Below are 17421 nucleotides of genomic sequence, written 5' to 3'. Positions count from 1 at the left end.
GGAAGTACTCACAGGGTGACAGAGGATGACAAGGGGATGGGGGTCAGTGCACAGGACCCAGAGCAGCTGGACCCATCAGCAGATGGGTCATTCAAAAGTGGCATTGATACAGAAATTTATGTCAATCAAAAATAATATCTCAAGTAGAACTACAAGCATACCTTGTCTTAAAGAATAATTTTATAATGCAGAATTCAGAATCACTACTGCCCCAATTACTTTTATTTTGTATGCTTTACAGAAATTTCATATAGTTATTTCCATAGAAAATACTTATCTTCAATTAATTTTCCCAGCCAGAAATTTATGGAGACTTGCTAACACAGTCACATTTGATATGATCTCATGAGTTTGTTTCTTATGTACAGTATGTTGATATAAAACCAAAGTCACTTGGTTTTGCACTTGCCCTGTGTCTTCTGTAGTGAAACTGATAAGCAATTAACCAACCAAATGTGAATCTTAGCTCCAAGCTAAGATACAAGTTATAAAACTGGAGTTTGATGAGAATGGTCATCTCAGAGATGGCGACTGTCAACACAACAGCTTCAACTTAAGATAACTGATGGCAACAGAAAACTCAAGACGGTGTTACTTCAGTCTCTAATATGAAATGCTCTGCATGTTTTCTTAGAGACAAAGCCGTGTTGGATTCAGGCTACTTTGCTCTCTCTCACTTCCTAAATACAGTATGAAAGCTAGTTTCCAAAATGTCCCTTTTCTGCTGCAACACTGACCTCTGCTGAGCAGCTTCAATATACTGCAGATTCCAACTGCAATCCAACCTTTCCAAAATGGAAAATCACAGCAGGATTACAATGACAAACTTACAGAAATTTCAATTCAGTGAACATCAGATTCCCGGTAAATGAGAAGCTATACACAAGGAGCCGGTATCAGCAGCAATCAAAATGTTGATAAATGCAGCATAATTTTGGACTCCAGACCACTTACCATATGCAATATTTCCATATAAAGGCAGACTTCCACACACCGAGTATTCCTCACTGCCACCTGCCTATAAAGTTGTATTCTGCTTGTGCTGGCTAACCTCCAGCAGACCATATATTTCGCACAAAAATTGCTACTATATTATTCTTGCGATGAAAAAGAAAGTCATTATCCCCACTTCAGGACAAAGTTCACCACCTTCATATTTGACATTTCCCAGATTAATACACTACCACAACAGATGCCTCAATTTGGTTAAGGACCTGCCAAGTACCTTAATCTGGCCTCACCTGTAGCACATGCCATGAAAACAATAGAGTGTCAACATAGCTGGAAAGCCTGATCCAATACTCTACAGACAGAGTATTTTCTCCCTCACTGCGAGAAGTGAAGCTACAGGGAACTAGGCAGAGGGCCTTCTTGGTAGAGGTGACCACCCTGTGGAACGGCCTCCCATCAGATGTCAAGGAAATAAACAACTATCTGACTTTTAGAAGACATCTGAAGGCAGCCCTGTCTATGGAAGCTTTTAATGTTTGCCGTTTTATCATTTTATTATTATAACTAATAACTAATAAAATAAAATAAAATAAAATAATATTCTGTTGGGAGCCGCCCAGAGTGGCTGGGGGAGCCCAGCCAGAAGGGTGAGGTGTAAATAAATTAATAATAATAATAATAACAACAACAACAACAACAACAACAACAACAAGTTCAATATGGCAGTAACAAACTTGCACGTCTATGGGCCAAATTACCTGTGATACTAAACCCTCCCCTCAGCCAGTCCCCATATGTCTGCCTTCCTTACAACTAGTCCAGCGGTTGGCACTGGCTGTCAGCTTCCTCCTCCTCAAGCTCAGGGTTGCCCTTGTGGCCCTCAGCCAGGGGGAAGATGGGTTCAACACTAGAAAGAGTTGGCTCTGCCTATTGTTGGTTCTGGTTCTACCTACTCTTGGCCTCCCTGCCCTACCTGTCTGAATGTGTAATCCATATTTTTGTGTTTGGGTTTTTTGTAGATACAGCTGTGAGCTAGGCAGAATATTACCCATATCTTTTCCACCATGGATGATGAAAAAGCAGCTTGGTGGGGGGAAAATTAATTTTTTTTAATGACTGGGACAAAAAAGGTTAAGTAGCTCCCCACTCAAAGTGGATCTTTCACTTCAAATTAAAGTATCAGTGGCTTGTTTGCAAATTGAACTCCCCTAGAGTTCTGGGAGGAAAACTGCAACCCATTCAGCATCCCATGTAGATTGGTCAACACAGTTTGTTTAATTTCAATATTTGACTATCAATTTGAAAGTGTCTATTAAAATATGTCAATTAAAATCCTGAAAATCAATAAACTTTGCAAATGAAATAAAAGGAATAATAATGACCTTAACACAATTCATGAGTTACAGTTTATACCTCTTTGGTCAATAAAAAACTTTTTACCCATCATACTTTCTCATATGTGTAGTTTGATATAAAGAGTTATTTCTAGGATTAAAAGAACTGTAAACTCTTCCAAACAAGTACAATAACATTCTTGTGGCATCTACAGTACTTCTGCTGGTGGCAAATGTTTGCTTTGCACAAAATTCCTCTTCACCAAAAAGGAAAGGTTTGTATGTCACAAAGTAGGAAGCAAAGTCACAAAGTAGGAAGCAAAGTAGTCCACATCGCTACCTAGTCAAGGTACTGTGAAGGTTCTAGCAAAGTATTTGCATAAGATACAATCTCTTCCTGCTGAGGGTGAGACTAGGCCTAACTGATAGATTGATGTAGCCTTTGACAAGTGGTTGTGATATACTGAGTTAGACTTTACAACTGGCCAAACAGCCCAAATCTGGACTGTCCATATCAAATGTCAGTGCCTGATAGGTCAAAGTATTGCAGCATGATGTTGTCAAATGAAGCTTGGGGCAAGGCAAGTGCTATTGCCCATCCTGTTTAAGCAGATTTAAGCAAACATGTTGACAAGTTATGAAGGTTGTTAAAAATGAAAGAATCTTATAAAATATTGCTGTTACTTAACCAGTAAAAAGGATTTCTGACTTTGAATACTTTAATAACAATGCAGGGTTTTTTTAACCATATATCTTCTTATGGCCCAAATGTAAATTAAACTGGTTACTGCAAAATTTAATTCTTGCTAACATAATGGGGGGTCTCATGTACCATAGTAGTTAACAGTAGAAACTGTTCAACTACACATTTCCATGAAATTCAAATGAATGATTGATCTATCTATTACTGGAAAGGGCTAAAAGATTTTGTGATTATTGAAATGCACCTACAGCAAAGCAAGGTTTCCACATGAGAACAGCTAACTTGCATAAGATTATCAGCTCGAGGGCAGAAGCTGATTACCTACTGAGATCAGGATGGAAATTTCCTAAAAGTCACAGAGATGTCTGAATACATTATAGTTTTCCTTTTGGTTTCAATAACTCTTAAGAGCAAAATCCTTACAGCATTTTTCCAGGAACAAATTCTTCTGACTATAATGGCTTTGCTGGCTGTGCTACAAAGCTTGATTTAGGAACTACTGGATATTTCTGCAACCAAGATGCTGGATTTCAAGGAACTATGACCCACGTTTGTATTCCAAAATGTTTTCCCCATAATCATCCAATCTCCGTATACCAACATGCTTTTAAAAAGATCTTTTTACACATCATCAACTTGATCTACCAACTCCAGCTGTTAAAATGGTGGGTTATGATTTATGCTACTCTCACTAAAAACAGTGTTTTTTTCCAAGAAAAATTGCTGCTGAAACTCACCATGAAGTTGGTCCAGTAAGTTGCTGGGCAACTTGGGAGAGCCCTAAACCGCTGCTGGTTTAACAACAGCTGCATTCACCACTCGCAGAGGTGTTAAAAACTCTGACAAGCTGTTTTCCTAGTTGGTTTGGGGGTTGCCACTGGTTCTGGTGCAGGTCAAATAAATATACCCTTAATTCTCTTAGATTCAGGAAGATGTCTAAGGTAGCTTGGAAGGGCCTTTGTGAAAACATGCAACTGTAAAGGCCTGGCCCTGGAGATTGACCAGTTGCAGCTAGGAGTGGATAGGTGCAATCATCATATGTGTGTGTGTGTGTGTGTGTGTGTGTGTGTGTGTGTGTGTGTAGGCACACACACGCCGGTCAGCTTTCGCTTTGACTTGAAATGTTTGTTTTGGGCTTCTCAGAAGTACGTAAATGCAAAGAGCTAACAGGGTGAGCACCAGCCTACAATGGCACCCACTCGAGAGGTGCTGGACCTGTGTTCCAGCATGCTGTGGCTGAAAAGAAGCACTGATTAAAATTTGCTTCTGCTGTCAATGCAATTGCACTGGTTAAAATTCAAATACTCAGGGTTTGACTCTTTGGTCAATAATGCTGAAGATAAAACTTAAAAGTTCCGCAAAGGGTATTTGATTGGATTCCAACAGTACTTTCCAGCAATCATCACATATCACTAGATAATTCATTCTTACAGGGGTTTTGAGATCAACTTTTTGTTTGGTTATCAGCAACAGTTTCAGTAGCTTGTGCTAGAAGGTCACAACACTTTATAATTAAGTGTGGGTGAGGCAAATCTAGTCCTTCACACTGAAGATAGATGAGGCTTCTTATTGAGTTTGCTATAATTCCTCATTATGCTTTACATTTAAATATTAATAAGAAGGGTGTCATTGGAGAACAAAATATATTATTCCCATTCATCAAAGTTAATAGTGATGTATATGTGTCCATTTATCAAGGTTAACAGTGATTTATATGCATTGTTTCCAACATATACAACAGTTTATCCTCAGAAAATTATCTTAAGGACATTGTTTTTCTTGTACACTGTAGAATATTTTACAGCAGTGAAGAGCCTATTAAAGCTCACTGATAACTAAGGAATGTCATTATCAAAATTAAAGAAAACTATTGTCTTCTTATGGTAGGAAGCCAACTTTGCAAAACAGGCTGAACAAAAATAAACAGAAACAATGGGACAACTTCAGAATCAAGGTAGCTGATTTGCTGGTTTGGACATTAACTCTAAGCCAGCTGCTCCATGGTTTGTTTCCATACTGGGCTAAGGCAGGAGCAAAGTAGAGATGTGTGCACTAGCATGTAGCTCAGGCATATTAAGGTTGAAACAAACTGTACTTTGTGGCTTCTCATTATGCTAAAATGCAACCAGTATTAAATAAGTTGAATGAGTTGCAGTGGTCCTCAGTGAGTGCACTGGAATGCTAAACAGCAGCCTTCCCCTACTTGGGCTCTCCAGATGTTTTGACAACTCCCATCAGTTCAAGGCTGGGAAAGACTGAGATAAAAACTTATAAACCTACATACTGCTATACTGTACTGCAATCACAAGCAAAACAACTTTCAAAGGCTGGTGGTCAACTAAGTCTACTCAGAGTAAGCTCACTGAATTTAATGAACACAAGTAAGTTGGTCCATTAATTTAAATGGGTTTACTCTGAGTAAAACTTAATTGAAAACCACTAATATGCCTAATGGCCTATAGCCACAGCTGCCTCCCACATCTATCTTTTGTGTGACTCAGAGTAGACCAACTAACACTAATAGACTAAATCAAGTCATGACTAATTTGACTGATTTCAATGGGTTTCTATTAATGTGGGTCAGCCATAGCCCCACCCCCAATTCAAAATTATTTCATTTTTACTGTTTTTCCCTTAGTATTCTAGATGGTGGTAAATTTCCCAGCTCTATATGCTGTAAACATTCCAGAATTCTCAAATTCACTATTTTGAGAAGTCCCACAATATACAGTACACTCTCACAAACTGATTTAATCTCCAAGAACAAGATCAGCATACTACAAGTTTCCAGAAAATTCATGTTCTCATTTAAACCAATATTGGACAGTTTCTCAGAACATTTTAAACTCTAAACAGTTAAAAATATTCAGGATTTAACTGAAATATTTGCTGTTCAGCTACTGAAAGTTAAGAAGCCTAAGAAGCCATTGACGAGTGTATAAGCTAGACACTTGTACACAATTCTTGTAATGCACACCCAAGTTTGCTTCTTAGTAAATTATTAACACTATTTATTTTCTTGCTACCTTGTTACTTATCAAACCTTCTTGTTAAGGGAGAGAAATTCTCAAATGAGTGTGCAAAAAATACATTCATTCCTGTTAGATTTTTGAAGTGTTTACTGCATCCTGGTGGAAAGAAATGTTGCAAAGATATTTACTGCCTAATTTCAATAACTTTGAAATGTTTATGCAACATTACTGAGTTTTTATTTGTTTGTTTATTAAATTTATATCCTCCTATAGGTTCCCAGGTTTGCAATGACCTTGGTCATTCATTAAAACATATTCAATGAATGTCTCTGGATTATATACAGGAATACTGTAGATAGAAACTTTCAACCCAGCTACATCTTTTAAAAATTAGCAATGAACTGATTGGGGATAATATGCAGTCTTCTCTGCATTTCTCAAGAAAAGCTGACTGATTTTTAGCTGAAGGTACATAACCAATGTATGTCACAGTCAATGCAAAATATGCATGTGTATAAATCAAATGAAACAAGTAAGACTTTGATGGTATCAAAGTATCATTAGGATTGCAGTGCTATTTTGTAACATGAAACTTGCAGGATCAGACTTGACTGCATTATACTAAAGACACTTCAGAGCAGATATATAACATGCTATGCAATGCACTTCAGCAGTGGTTGCAAAGGGACCCAGGATGCAATACGGTGCGCTTTGCCCTACAGTTAAGCTCACTGAACAGAAATGTAGTTCTACAGGCAGTAAATGAGATGCTAGGCATGTGATTTGTGCCTTGCGCTAGAGTTTCTGCTTACACCTGTGAGGCGAGTTTCTGCTTACACCTGTGAGGCGGGGAGTGATTCAGATGGGAACCACAAGAGATGCAATCCTGACCTGAATCTCCACCGTGCAACTGATAAATTGACCCAGCGGCGGGGGGAAAACCTCGGCAGCAATTCCCGCTGAATGGAATAGGGTGAGAATTAATTCCAAATGGAACGTGCACAGGGCACTGGAAGTGAGCGTTTGCTCCTGCAAGCTGAACAAATGGTTCCGGGGCTGCACTGACGAGACACAGAAACAGCAGCAGTCGCTCCTGGGCAAACTCTCTCCCGCCCCGCTCCGCCCTCCACGTGCCCCCTCGTTCCCTTCCCTCTCCTTCTGGCGTTGCCACGTTCCAATCGATGCGTCCCCAAGCACGCTCCCCGCCGCCGCCGACGCAACGGGCTCGCGCGCGCGAGAACGTCGGGGAGGCGTTTCCCGCGGACCGTACCCGCCAATCACGTTCCAGCGGCTCCTCCCCTCCGCCTCGCGATTTGCTAGGAGCAGCTGCCAGTCGGGCAATCGGGCTCCCTCCCCACCCCGCCCAAGGGTGAAGTCTAGCGTGCGGAGCGAAGAGTAGAGCCGCGGGCGTTCGCCTTGCCCTCGCGCCGAGCCCCGCCCCCATCGCGAACGCGCCCCCCGTCCGTCGCGCGCTCCCGCCTCTCTCACTCTCCTCGGCGTCGTTACCTGACAGGAGGCGACATGGCCCCGCGCAAGAGCCCCAAGAGCGGCAGCCCCGGCCCCGGAGCCAGGAGAGGTCGGTAGCGGCCGCCCAGATAGGCCTGTTACGGAGATGCCCGTCCCGCCTTCCTGGGTCTCCGGACCCGGCGGTCCCTCCGGAGGCGGCGTTGGCGGGCGGGGTGGGTGGTGGGGGTGGGTGGGAGCGGGGCCTCTCTTCTCCTGTCAGCGCCGCGCTTTTCGAAATTGGCGCCCTGAAGTCCTTCCAGCCGCCTCGCCGCCCGGGAGAATTTGCTGCCGGTCCCGAGGCGGCCCCTCAGGAATGCCTGCCCTGGTCTCGGAGGAGGAGGAGGCGGCTCCCTCACGTTAGGGAAGGGAATGAGGGGCCTGGACGGTGCTGCTGGGATCAGGGGCGGGGGGGGGGAGGGAATAAAATGGAGCCCGGGATTTCCTCCATCCGAGGCGGTCCTGCTTCTGAATATCAGTCGCTGGAAAGACCGCGGGAGGCGGGAGGGCTCTTGTGTTCGTGAGAGCAGGATGCGGGACTCAGTGCGCCGTTGGTCCCGATCCAGCAGCGGGCTCTTCTTGCGCTGCTGCTCGACTGCAGGTTGTGAAAGCGCTCTCGAAATCCATTTGCTTCTGAGCTCCTCCTTGAGCACACAGACTCCGAGAGAAGGAGGCGAGGAGCCTGGCTTCGTTTATTTCCCCTTCCACTTGTGTACACAGGTCACACCTCTCAGCTGGGTAGATCCGATTTAAAGAGGCTGCCATCCTGTGCACACGTGTACCTTCGGAGCTGGTGGTCTTTCTTGCTCTTTTGAAAATGTGTGGTTTTTGAAGGCATAGGAACGTAGAATTGTAGAGTTGGAAGGAACCCCCGAGGGTCAACCCCCCCTTGCAAGGCAGGCATATGCAACTGTCCCATACGGGATTGAACCTGCAACCTTGGCATTATCAGCACCAAGTTCTAACCAACTAAGTTATCCAGGCCAACTCTTGTGGAAGATGTTGTTGTTTAGTCGTTTAGTCGTGTCCGACTCTTTGTGACCCCATGGACCATAGCACGCCAGGCACTCCTGTCTTCCACTGCCTCCCGCAGTTTGGTCAAACTCATGTTCGTAGCTTCAAGAACACTGTCCAGAAGATAGTGGGTCTCAATTGGCATATAGAGAGATAGAATCGTGTTTTGCAAGGTTGCAAACCAATGTATGCTATAGTGAAATGCCATGGAATTCAGTGAGGCTTGCTTCTGAGTAAACATGCACCAATCCTTGATGATAAAGGCTTGGGGCTGAAATAGCTACTTCATGTGCAAACTGGCACAGATCAAGTGTTGTTCTGACTAGGTTGATGTGCAGGCCCCTGTGAAATGTCCCTAACTCTGAATTTTTCCTTTCCCTTTCCCATCCATTGCCATTGCTTTCTGTAATGCCACAATTTTGTTTCATTTGCAGCCCATTTGGGGACCATCTTCAGGACACCTGAGGAGAGGCTAGCTAATGTAGCCTTTTCTTGGGGTATTAACCTCCTGCAAGGGTACCGTATCTGCATTGTGCGTAAAGTGCAAGTTACTGTGTGTTAGAATAAAATTCTGTTCCATTCTGTATTGAAACACTGCAAAGTATTTCATACAGTTATTTTGAGTGTCTGTCTTTACACAGAAAGATGACTATCAGATGCTTCTGATGATTGCTGCCTTGCTGTACGATGGTTTTGTGCGATATCCTGCACTGGATATGGTCCACTGGGGGAAGATCTTGGAAGAATCTATTTCAAAGTGGTATGGTGGCACACCATTCTCTTGAAGGGGATGTTGTTAACTTTTGTCCACTGGTGGTGTTGCATAAACCCACAATAAAGCAAAACTATTCTATCACAATGCAATCCTTAAGATATTTATCTGGAAGTCCCATTGATTTTAGTTAGGTTTACATGCAGATAATAGTGCTGGTTTTATACAAAGTGCTGAGGCACTTTTCTTGCATAATTATCTTTTGGAATCTGTAGTAGATAATCTGATGGTGGGTCAGAATTCTTTTGTTTGTTCAACACCTCTGTTCTGCTGGACACTAAACTGAATTACACAGATGAATTTTGCTATGATTTGTCCAAAAAGGTGGTTGATGAATTTTGTTGTGATTTGTCGAAAACTCTGTAATTCAGTTTAGTACAGCTTTGTGAGGCTGCAATGGTGGGAAACATATATTTTTCTACATCATTAAATAGATGATGTAGCTGGCTGAGTGTATTTTCTAAGACTTATACACGGCAGCCACAATCTATCTCATTAAATCACCATTGTAGTTTGTTGCCTGTAATCTGGCATCAAGTTTCATGTGCAAGTATAAAATGCTTTCTCTTGATTGTGTGGCAAGACTTGTATCCCTTGCCAGTAAGGTATTTTCACTACTTCTGTTTGGTTACTCCCTCATCTCTTCCAAAGTGTTTACGTGTCAACTGCCCATTAAAAAAGGGTGAGGTATGACCAGATGCTTTACATCTGCTGCTTGTATTTGAATCAATCCCCCCTCCTTTTCCTTCTCTACTGGCATTTTAATGACAGAGAAATGTCTTAACTTGCAGAAGAACACATGCAGAAATGAATGGAAAACTTTATATAATAAAACCTAGTTAGTGATAAGAGGTCAGATGAATGTGTGGCTGGTGTTAGTATGAAGAAACATTTAGTGTTTCTTTTTCTTTTCCCCCCAAGCAAAATATTTATGCTTAAAATACCCTGCTTTTTAAAGGTTCCAAGTAGAAATCAGTTCTCAAAATATTACTTCTAACCCGTATATTCCAGCGTATAAGACGACTGGGTGTATAAGACGACCCCCAACTTTTCCAGTTAAAATACAGAGTTTGGAATATACTCACCATATAAGAAATACGACCCGGCGTATAAGACGACCCCCGACTTTTGAGAAGATTTTCCTGGGTTTAAAAGTAGTCTTATACGCAGGGATATACAGTAAATATACTCTAGATTGGTATACAGATTTTGTGGAAATTAGGAATATTTTTTTTTTTACTTAGGTAGTAAAGTGGAGTGTTAGCTGGCAGGTTTTTCTTTCATTTTCATTGATTTCATTTCATTTTCTCACAGAAGCCCACAGATTATTATCTCTTTCCTTCTGTGACAAGGGAGACTATCCTTAGCTTTAGAGAAACCTAAAGCCCAGCCTAAATGTGTCAGAAGCAGGTCCTAAAGGGTTCACTAGCACTTACTTCCAGACAAGTAAGTGTAGTTAGAATGGTGGCTACCTCATTTGCATGTTTACATATTTCAGAATTGGTTCTGTTTAGATCAATCTTCCTCAATCTTGGTCCTCTAGATGTTTTTGGCCTACAACTCCCATGATCCCTAGCTAGCAGGACCAGTGGTCAGGGATGATGGGAATTGTAGTCTCAAAACATGTGGAGGGCCGAGATTGAGGAAGCCTGGTTTAGATCAATTGTACCTACAGTATATTTACTTAGAAATAAATCCAATCTGTAGCATTAATGTATAGTTAGCCTAACATGGCCAAGATTTGGTGGCATATGGGGCATTCAGACATATTTCACAAATCCATTCTATATCTGCCTTCCTCAGTGTTCCCACATTGATGATACCTTTGTGTGCCTGTATGTGCTGGTAACAAGCTATATTGAAGATTTTAGAATACAATTGAGTAGACTGCTTTATGTCATATTATCATTCTGTTATACGCACACACACACACACACATAATAACATAATTAAACTGTTCATAGTCTCTGTGAGCTTACAAGTCTAACTGAAAAACGGCCATGGCTTCCCCAAAGATAAGTCCTGTCCCACTAACTTTTTAGTGGTTTTTTTGAGTATGTCAACAAGCCAACATGAATAAGGATGAGTAAGTAGACATTGGATTTTATCCAGTGTTAGTCCTACTCAGAGTAAACCCTAACCAGAGCAGACCCATTGAAGTGTATGTTAAAGTGTATGTTAATTTTAATGAGTCTACTCTGAGGAGAACTTAGATACAATCTGTGTTTTTAGAGTTTCAAACACCTAGGTCTCCTGAGTAAGCTTAGCAGTCATGGGATAAGAGTCTTTATGCACAGAGTAGGGATAAATTGACAGTTTGTACAGAAACTGCCTGCACTTCTTTGTGCTCTCCATTCTCCTCCACTCTCTCTGGTCTCCACACCCACCCACCCACCCATCCGCGACGTACCGTAACTCCTTGCAAGGCTTCTCGTCATCCGGTCTCACCATGTAGTTTGCTTTCCTAGTAAAGTATATCAAGTTTCTCTGCAATATAATCCATGTGGCATTCTCACAGTTACTTTGTTAAAGCAAGACTAAGACCAACATTCATTAAATATAATGATGGCATACAGCTTTACTGTGCTCAGTTTTGGCCATACCTTTAGAACAAACATATAGTACTATGCAAGGAGGAAGGGCCGTTTGGACTTTAGACAAAACGTTGTATCTTTTCTTGGCAATTTCTTCTGAAACAATGTATACTTTGATATTTCTCTGATTTTTCACTTCTGAAGAAATACTATAGAATATATATTATTATTTATTATTTCTGAACAATGAAGTATATCTCATGCTAATGGTTTATTGGATTCTTCATTATAGGCCATTTGTGCAATGTTTTCCTTGCACCAAGGTGATTGTTCCCTGATGATCATCATATACTGGTAAAGTGTGAGGATTGCTGTGACTGATAACACTGTTTAGTTTGTAACCACACTCATGGAATGGTTTGCTGCATGAGAAGTTTTTGTTTGTGTGCTTTAAAATACTGTGAAATGAGAGATCTAGGGCTGGGAAATCATTCAAATTCATAGATGCTACCACCAGAGGCTCTAGCCATGAAAAAGATTCAAATTTCTAATCACCAACACATTTTTTTCAAACAACCACTTTAGGCATGTGGTGACTTTCCAGCCCTGGAGAAAAGAAAAGCATCATTTTATAATTATTTTTAAACCTATGTAGAAGTAGTTGTATTAGTTTTTCTGATAATATTACTTGCAGTGTTAAATATTTCTTCAATTGTTAAATGCTTGCATTGAAAGAAAACTACTAATGAGTGTTGCAGTTTTGGAATGAACAAGAAAATAATCAACAATAGAATTCTACTTTTAACTTATTTATTATTTTGAAGATTTATACTCTGCCTTTTAATCAAATGATTTTCAAGGCACTTGCTTGTAATAATAAACAACCACCATCACCAAAAAGTCACAAACATACACAGTGCCCAGCACATAGCTCCCTTCAGTTCTGCAGTCTCAGTGCAACTACCGGTAGCTGTTGAAGCAGGGTGTTCTTTTGTGGTAGAGTAGGAAGCAAACTCCCTGCAGCTGCTGCTCCTCTACTTGATAGTTGGGCTCAAACTGTGTCTACTTGTCATGGTATTCTTCTGGTGGGGCTGGGAGGGTGTACTGCCTCCCAGTGGCCCTTGGCTCCCTGGCCAGGGACAAAGGTCAGAGTGCTTCTTGTCTGCTCTGCAGTGCCAAGGCAACTGGAGATAATCATTGAAATGCAGCATAGACTGCCTTTTACTATGTAGGTCAGACAATTTGTCCATCTCACCCATAATTGTCTACTCTGATAGGCCATGGCTTTGGCTTGCCAGAGTCTCATCCCCATTCCTTTCACCTGCTACCTGATCCTTTTAACATAGCAAGGAAGGCCTGGGGAGGGGTTTGAAAAGAGGCAGCTCCCCCACCCCTCACTCCTGAAACTCCTCCCATGCTCTTGCTTGAGCAGGAGTTCAAAGCGCCTGTTTCAGGTTGTATAAGCATACCTTCGCAGCTGAAAATTGCAAAGTGCACACATTTTGTTCTTGTGAAATGAATAGGTTTGAACATATCTGCAGTCTCCTTGCATGCCAAGCAATCATGGTGAAGTATTAGAAATAAGGCTTTAAAAGCTTTGACCAGATTGAGCAAACTTTTTTGTCTGACGAAAGTCAAACCTGTAGGCTGTTTATGCAATTTACCCCTTTTCTCTCTTAAGCAAGGATTTGGAAATATTATTTAATTATGTGATCAGACAGGACTCTTATCTCATAGAGCTATTTAGGATTGCAGCTTTTACTCATGTTGCAACAATGGGAAACAGATAATGAATGCAAAAGAGCATAGAAAATAATGGTACGTAGTGGTAAAATGCCCTTTTATGTTTTATGCTTGGCCTTCTTTTAAGCAGGCTGCCTGAACAGGCTTTCTTGGTATTCATAGTGTGATAATGATGAATATATCAGCCCTCACTGTACAGCAGAATGAAATATTGCAGGGATGTCCAACCAGTAGATTGAGATCTACCGGCAGATCCCCGGCTGATCCTGGTAGATCGTGGAATCCTTATCCTCCCCCCAAAAAGCTCAACAACTCTGGGCACTTCCTCCTAAAAAAAGCTCAATAACTCTGGGCAATCCACTCACCCCATGCACACTCCTCCTCCCTCCAACGACAATGGGTAGATCACTGCCAATTTTTTTAAATACTGGGAGTAGATTACAGTCTCTTGGGAGTTGGATGTGCCTGAAATATTGGATACAAAAATATCTTATGTATTCTTCCTTGGTGGTGTTGCCATTAGTTGAGGCAGAGGGAAGGCCTTTTATGTGGTGGTGCTTACTCTCTAGAGCTCCATCTCATCTGAAAGGAGCTGCCAGTATCTGCTCCAGACCTTTCTATTTACTCAGGGCTTCGCATGTGATTAGTTCCTAGCTTGGAAGAATGTATATTGCTGGCTACAGTAAGTGGAAGTTTACAGTGGTTTATTGCTTTACAGTGTTGTTTTATTATTGTATTTTGGTGAACTGCTCTGATATTACAGATGAAGAGTAGTATATAATTTTTTTTTTAAGGTAGACAGAATATATGTGCTTTTGCATTCAGTTGGAGGATGAGGCCCAATGTAAACCTAAACTGCTCTAATAACATGAATATGTACTCCATCTGGACGACTGAGATCTGATGTCCCAATAAAACTCATCTAGTTGCTACCTAGAGATTTTAACTAAAACAAGAATTCTGTAAAGCTATGTGCTGGGGTATTTTTGAGGCCTGCATTGCTCTCCACTTTTAAAGCACGCTATACAGTACTAGGAGTACTTGGGTTTCAGTGTTAAGTGCAAATTATTATTCAGCTACTTCATAGTCTCTGGTGTCAGTTTTGTTCAATTTTGTCCTGGCAGCTTTGTAGAGTATGTGGAGTTTGTGTTGTTGTTTCAGTTCCATTTATAGATAGGAAACATGGCTTCATAAAAATGGAAGTACCAGCAGGAGCAGAAAAACCACTTGAATATAGCACTTGTTGCACCCTCAATCTATTCTTCAACATCCACTATCTCACATCTACAAACATAGTCTTGCATCTGTAATCACCTGTATTCCATCCATATAGTTTATGAATTGTGTGACTTTGGTTGGTACGGATTATACTTGGCCTTGAATCAATGTTTGGTAGTAGCAGTAGTACTTCTACTTGTTTAAATTATCATTATACCATCTCTTTTAAAAAAAATGAAATGAAATGTGTTATTACATTTATATCACAGCTTTCCTCCAAAGAGTTCAAGGTGGCTTGCTCACTTCTCCCCATCCCCATTTTACTCTTACAACAATCCTGCAAGGTGTAATAGATTAAGAGACAGCAATTGGCTCAAGGTAATGTAGTGAGCCTTATGTCTGACTGGGAATTTGAACCCTGGATTCCCTGGCCCTGTTCCAGTACTCTGAATACTACAACGCCACATTGGCTGTCATCTCATTTTTCTCCCTTGTAATCTATTGGCTAAGTACAACTTTTCAAACAAATGTATGTATTTTATGAACTGGAACGAGTGATAAAGTTGAGAAAAAATGATTTTTAGAGTGTTATTAATTAATTTTCCAGCCTTTTGCCTGAGTTACTTCTCTGGATTAATTAATGAACAAATATCACAAGAGGTGAGCAGTTATGTGATTAGGGGTTATTGTGTCATTTATTCTCTCCAAAGAGCTGCTTTTATACAGTGGAGGATGGGAAGTTAATTGCATGAGTAAAAGTCATTTCACTAATGCAATGCCTTCTTTGGATACAAACCTGCTCTGGAAATTGTCAGGAAATTTCATTTCATTGGGTGGCCTTGAATTCTTTGTCAGTCTTTCTCCATTTTATACTATTATATGAAGAATTCTCCCTTAGATCTGCTTTTTCCCCTAACAAAAAAGGTTCGAAATGCTTTAGCACTTCTGTGACAGATATGGGGAGGGATTCCCCCACCCCCAATGCTGATCCCACCTATTTAATAACTCAGAATTTGAATTTTGAAATTGTTAGCTACTTCTGGCCAGTTGTTTATTGTGCGAGATGGGTTATCTTGACAATATTCTGAAATGAAACCTATTCAGAAACTCCTGCCTATTCAGGAACTCTACAGGAGTCACAGTTTCTCATAGGAAAACTTGATAATTTTACTTGCTTTGAGACATCTATGGGGGAATGCCTGTTACTTTTACATGCCATGTATATGAGATCCTCTCTTCCCATATATGAGGAAGCTGCCTGTAGTATTTGCTTGCATGAAATTGTGGCATCTCAGAGAATATATAGAGATCATGTCTTTGTAATCATCCTCAGCTTAAATGTTTCATTCCTGTAGAAAGCCAGCATTTAGGATCCTCAATGTTGCAGTAGAAGTTAGAGGCGCTTCAAATAAGGGGTTGTTACCTAGTGAGGCAATAGGACAGCACAGTAGCACCTTGGGTTACATTACCCTTGGGTTGCGAAAGTGGCAACCCCAGAGGTGTTTCACTGCCCGTGCATGCACAGAAGCGGTCTACCACTTCTCCTTGGGTTGTGAAAACATTGGGATCTGGCCAGACCTCCGGAACGGATCCCGTCCACAACCGGATATACCACTGTACTTGAACTATCCTCAAGATAATTCCCAATGTCAAAATGTAATTCTATATTGATTGTGAATTGTAAAGGTAGGAACCCATAAAATATAGTTGCATGCCCCTAGTTAAGTTTTTGTAGAAAGTGCTATAGCCATGGAAAACTATTATGGTTGTTCTCTGTGTAGCAGGTGTAATGTTTGAGAATACTGTACTAATTGTGGTTGCCCAGTTGTATGAGGCATTTTTGTATTAGCATTGCACATTCCTAAGTGATGAAGTGCTGCACAATGTGAGCTGACAGATGTGGTAAAGAGTTTTCAGATTGAAAGTTGAAAGTTTCCTGCAGTTTACACGGGGTGGTAAGCTTCATGTACAGAAACCAGTGAGATTCACATGATATTTTTAAAGCAGTAGTTTTGTCTGGATATTCCCCTGTGTACTAGACTAGGGCCATAACTGAATCTAGACTTGCAGGTTGTGCCCTTCTGCTGTGGGGAGGGGAATCAAAAGCCAGCAGCTGGAGCTAAAGTCAGGCAAGTTGGAAGCTGGTTCCCCAAATGCAAAACACAAAGGTGTTGACCAGTCAAGAGAGTTTATGCTGTCTTTGAGTTTCAGGGGCCAGTGTTGGTCTTGAATTCTTCCTTCTCTGCCTGAAGAGGGTTTTGAGGCCTGAATAAGGTATGGGAGAGAGATTCAGTTTAGTTCACATTTAATGTGACTCTACCTAATTTCCACTCTCTGAAACAATACATGAACCTAAATGCAGCTTTCTTTTGAAATTTACACCTACCTGGATTCTGCAGCAAAAAGGAAAAGTGTATAAAAATGTACATATTGTGGGAACATGTGCATAATAATAATTATTTTAGTGAAAATAAAATACAACAATAGGAAAATTGCTTAGCAAAGTGCATTTTAGGAGAAATTCACATTAAAATGTTGACTTACATTTTCATGACTTTATAAAAAAAATTGCAAACTGTTACTGAAATGTGGTGAGATTTAAAAATTGAGTTTAGGAATGAACTATTGAAAACTGGAGTCCCTGATATCCTTTGCTGTTTGCTGCTTGGTTATGCAT

General features: G+C 40.9%; 1 protein-coding gene across 6 annotated transcripts in view; it reads left to right on the top strand.

Annotated features, from left to right (window-relative positions):
* The first annotated feature begins 7446 nt into the window (after nt 1–7446).
* The window catches only part of ASPH (aspartate beta-hydroxylase), a 94317-nt gene continuing 84342 nt past the window's right edge, over nt 7447–17421 (top strand). For all 6 annotated transcript variants that reach the window (XM_060277784.2, XM_088675572.1, XM_088675574.1 and 3 more), the window contains exon 1: nt 7447–7536. In XM_060277784.2, the coding sequence (XP_060133767.1) occupies nt 7482–7536 (55 nt within the window). In that variant the 5' untranslated portion in view covers nt 7447–7481. The remainder of the gene's footprint in view (nt 7537–17421) is intronic.

The sequence above is a fragment of the Zootoca vivipara genome, chromosome 8 (assembly GCF_965207765.1).
Source record: "Zootoca vivipara chromosome 8, rZooViv2.hap1.1, whole genome shotgun sequence".
Lineage (NCBI taxonomy): Eukaryota > Metazoa > Chordata > Lepidosauria > Squamata > Lacertidae > Zootoca > Zootoca vivipara.
This window is presented reverse-complemented; position numbering and strand designations above follow the sequence as displayed.